Below are 4,197 nucleotides of genomic sequence, written 5' to 3'. Positions count from 1 at the left end.
ATAATTCACAATAAAACACTAAAAAAAAAAAAAGTAGATGTGAATATTATCTGTACTTTCTACATTTTTATCAGTATTAATTTTTCATTTTAAATGTCCTTCTATCTAAGTAACCCTTGCTTTGACTAAAGCAAGAGATAATGTGCTAACCCAAGCATTTCTGGCCTTTCAAATTTAATTGGATGACAAATGATTGTACTAATTCTAATTGCTTAAAGGCATGTGATAGATCAGCTGTGCAATCAAAGATAATCTTCTTACCCTGACATTGCTTCATTTGGTTCAAACATTACTTTTTCTGAAAAAGAGGGGAAAAAAAATCCATCTCAGTATTCTATCAGTGATGATGTTCCTAATGTAAATTTTTGATAGGCAAACATTAAGGCATTTTTTGTAAGACAGATAATACAATAAAGAATCTAATTACTAAAATACACTAAAACTAAAAATTACTAAAAATTTCTCTAAAATACATTTGTTCTTCCTGGCAGTCCATGGTATATTCAACATTCTTCACTGACATTATAATTCAAATGCATCTGTTGTTTTTAGTCTTCCTATTCATTGTCCAGCTTTCACATGCCAGGTGACTGGCATGGGTCAGACACACCTTAATCCTCAAAGTGACATCTCTGCGTTTTAATACTTCTTTAATCATACAGCTATACTCAACCATTCCAGTAGATATCTTCTTATATTGAGAACACAGTTATGGCTAAACATTCTTTTTAAGTAATAAAGTACTTACCCTTTGGATCAAGCACTAACAGTTTCTCATACTGCCTACTTTTGTGTACCTAAAATAAAAGTAGAAATAACAATGAGTATTATATTTATTAATCTAGCTGAAGGTACTTAAAATAATTGATTCATGGACCTTAAACATTTACATTATCTTGACTAACATGTAGGAGCTCTGGTAGCACAGTGGTTATGAGTCGGGCAGCTAACCTCAAGGTCAGTAGTTCAAAACTACCAGCCATTCCATGAGAGAAAGATGAGGCTTTCTACTCCTGTAAAGATTTACAGCCTTGGAAATCCTATACAAGGTTGCTATGAGTCAGAACTGAGTCCACAACACATAATCACCACCACCAGACCAACATGTAATTTTATACTAAAGCCAAACATGATAGGAATTGAGGGTAAAACAGACCCAAAACATCCTAAGAAGTAGTTTACAGTATATACTCTTACCTTTACAGCATCTATTTTGTCTGGAAAACTCTTGCTAGAAGACAAAATAATTATTTCATAAGTCTCTATACACTTGTTTAAATATAAGCAAAACAAAATATAGAGCTTAGTCTATCAGTAGAGTATTAAATATGTATTTTGTTACTGCACTCAGTAGCATTATTTCCATCCTAATTTGGAACTGTTATCAGTTTGAAAAACATCTAGAGATATTAACCTGGTGTGGCATTGTGGGATAATGAACTGGACCACAAGGTCGGTGGTTCAAATTCACCAGCCACTCCTCAGAAACCCTATACAGGGTCGCTATGAGTCAGAATCAACTTGACGGCACTGACAACAACAAGGGGTTAACTTACTGGAAAATGGGTCTGCCCATTGGGTTAACTTAAGAAAGGTAAAACATTTACATAGCAATACATTGAGAAAATATTACAGCTTTTAAGTTTTAATAAACATAAGAGAACCAGGTAAGAATTAATTTAAAGTATGTCTTTGAATAAAATCAAAGGTTAGTTTCTAAATGTATTTGTTGAGATAATACTTCATGAAAAATGCCTTCCTGGCTCAAGTGTACATACACCCTATAAACATATTTTTAAGGATAACCCAGAAATGAAATGCTGCAGATTGCTTGATTTACATATTGCACTTTATTTTGTTGATGTGAAGGAGAAAAGAGGTGGTGTAAACATGAACCAAGCTGAATTTATGATTTCTAGGATCAGCTATACAAGAAAGGGCAGTGCTTAATAGCCTGCTGTGGATTCTTCTGTGATGTAGATCTAGAGTCCAAGTTATGCCAAACCAAAATGTTAACAGAATCAGAGGTTTATTTACGATACCAGATACCAGGTTTCCTTCCATGCAATGTAATTCCCACAGCTCTTTTTACATAAACTTCAGGATAAGAAAGGGGAGGATATAGTTGATTCTGACTCATAGCAACTCTGTAGGATAAGCACTGAACTGCAAACCACAAGGTCAGCAGTTCAAACCCTCCAGCCACTCCTCAGAAGAAATATGAGGCTTTCTGCTCTCTTAAAGGTTTACAGCCACAGACACCCTATACAGGGTTGGCACTGAGTCAATGACAGTGACAGGACATTAGAATTGCCCCATGGGGTTTCAAGTCAGTCTCTCTATGCAAACTGCCACATCTTTCTCCTGAGGAATGGGCTGGTGGGTTCAAACTGCCAACCTACTGGTTAGCAGTCACTAGGGTTTCTGAGAAGCGGCTGGTGGGTATGCACCACTGACCCAGGTGATAGTCCAGTGCTTTTCCTACAATGCCACACCAGGACTCCAAATTAGCCCCCCTTATTGGGATAAATTTTATTTCTTATGGTAAAGAGAAAAATAAATATTTCAAGTTTATTTTTAAGTATGGAAGAGGCCACAGCAGAATTTTTCATAAATAACATCCACTATTCCCCTCTGTAAGACATCCCAAGCCAGACTTTAAAAATCATTATTATTGTCATACATACCCAAGGACTTGCGGCATAAAAAATTCTGGGCCAAGACTGTGGATAGTAAAAGAAAAACTTCATTACTTTGTATTAAGGTTTTCTCTTTTTAAATCCCTCTCTCCCAGACTCTGTTAAATTATCCCCAGTGCACTATAGGATTAGCACTGGACTGCTGACCACCAGATCAGCGGTTGAAACCCACCAGCTGCTCCTTGGAATCCCTATACAGGGTCGCGATGAGTCAGAACTGACTGGTTCACATTTACCACCACCACCACCACCACCCGGGATTTACACATAGTTAGAGGAAATCACTTCACCCCTGAATAAAGTAGTGGTGTCAAAACTTTCGTCTCAGGCTTTGGTTTCTAGGAAAACCAGACCAACTCTGACCAACCAACTTTTACCAGAAGGCTTCAAAAATTTAGTGGAAAAATGGAATAGAACAATAATGGCATTTCTCCATAAATTTCTTGAAGCCTCTCGTATATTTTCTTAATTCTATTTTCCCTGTGAGAAGCACACAGAAAGCTAAAGTCAACTCATGCAAGGCATCTTTTTAGAAAAAACAGTTGTGGAAGACCAAACTCAAGGGTAAATGAGATTGTTTACTGCTGATTCTCCAGGGCAGCGGAGCTCCGAAACTGAAACAATGCAATAACTAGGTAAATAAGATCTAACAAAAGAAGTTTAATGTGATCTCACCTAAGAGGTACTTTCCTTCACTCCATAATCAATTTCTGCTTTTATATTTAGAGCTATTTAGAGCCTTCCCCCCTTCTAGCTAGGATCTTCATGGATTACTACATTTACACTTCACCTGGTTAAAGCATATACTTCTTCCCCCATTTTCTCCCGGTAAATGGAAAACCCAGGATGGGCATATCACAGCCCTCCATGGTGAACCAGGCTCTACTGAATCTGGGTTTATCATACCCAGGAAATGCCCATTTAATTTCCTGTCATGAAAGTGAATTCCTTGGGAGGCAGTAAAGAAGCTCTGGTCTGTAATGGTGGAAGGCATAACAGAATAATATTTAAGAACTGGAGCCTTGAGAGAAAGAAATTGTATTCACATCCCAGCACTGCCATTTTCCACCAAAGACTGGGCAAATTACTTCTTTATGCCTCCGTTTCTCTATCTGTATAATGGGGATCATCATGATGCCTACCTCACTGGATTGTTATAAGGATCAAACAGGACAGTCTGGGTTACGTATTTAGCACATCATCTGGGACATAGGAAGGAAACTGCAGAGAGGGCTTAGTGTTTTCTCCAAAGGAAACACTTGTGCGGTTGCTTAAGACTGCTCATTATTAGGTGCCATCGAGTGTGTTCTGACTCACGGTGCGCCTGTGTACAACACAACATTGCCCAGTCTTGTGCCATCCTCACAACTGTTGTGTTTGAGCCCACTGTTGCAGCCACTGTGTCACAGCTCATCAAGGATCTTCTTTTTTATTGACACAGTACCTTACCCAGATTGTTTGTTGCTGTTGCTTAGTACTGGCGAGTCAGTTCCGACTC

General features: G+C 38.0%; 1 protein-coding gene across 1 annotated transcript in view; it reads right to left on the bottom strand.

Moving 5' to 3' along the window:
• ERICH2 (glutamate-rich 2) overlaps positions 1-4,197 on the bottom strand; it is a 74,204-nt gene that overhangs the window by 60,655 nt on the left and 9,352 nt on the right. Inside the window, exons 3-4 of the mRNA XM_006866692.1 lie at positions 749-797; positions 262-298 (exon numbers count right to left, since the gene is read on the bottom strand). Coding sequence (XP_006866754.1) covers positions 262-298; positions 749-797 — 86 coding nt within the window. The remainder of the gene's footprint in view (positions 1-261; positions 299-748; positions 798-4,197) is intronic.

The sequence above is a fragment of the Chrysochloris asiatica genome, unplaced genomic scaffold (genome assembly GCF_000296735.1).
Source record: "Chrysochloris asiatica unplaced genomic scaffold, ChrAsi1.0 scaffold00094, whole genome shotgun sequence".
Classification (NCBI taxonomy): Eukaryota; Metazoa; Chordata; class Mammalia; order Afrosoricida; family Chrysochloridae; genus Chrysochloris; species Chrysochloris asiatica.
The sequence above is the reverse complement of the archived record's forward strand: the minus strand, read 5'-3'. Positions and strand labels throughout refer to the sequence as shown.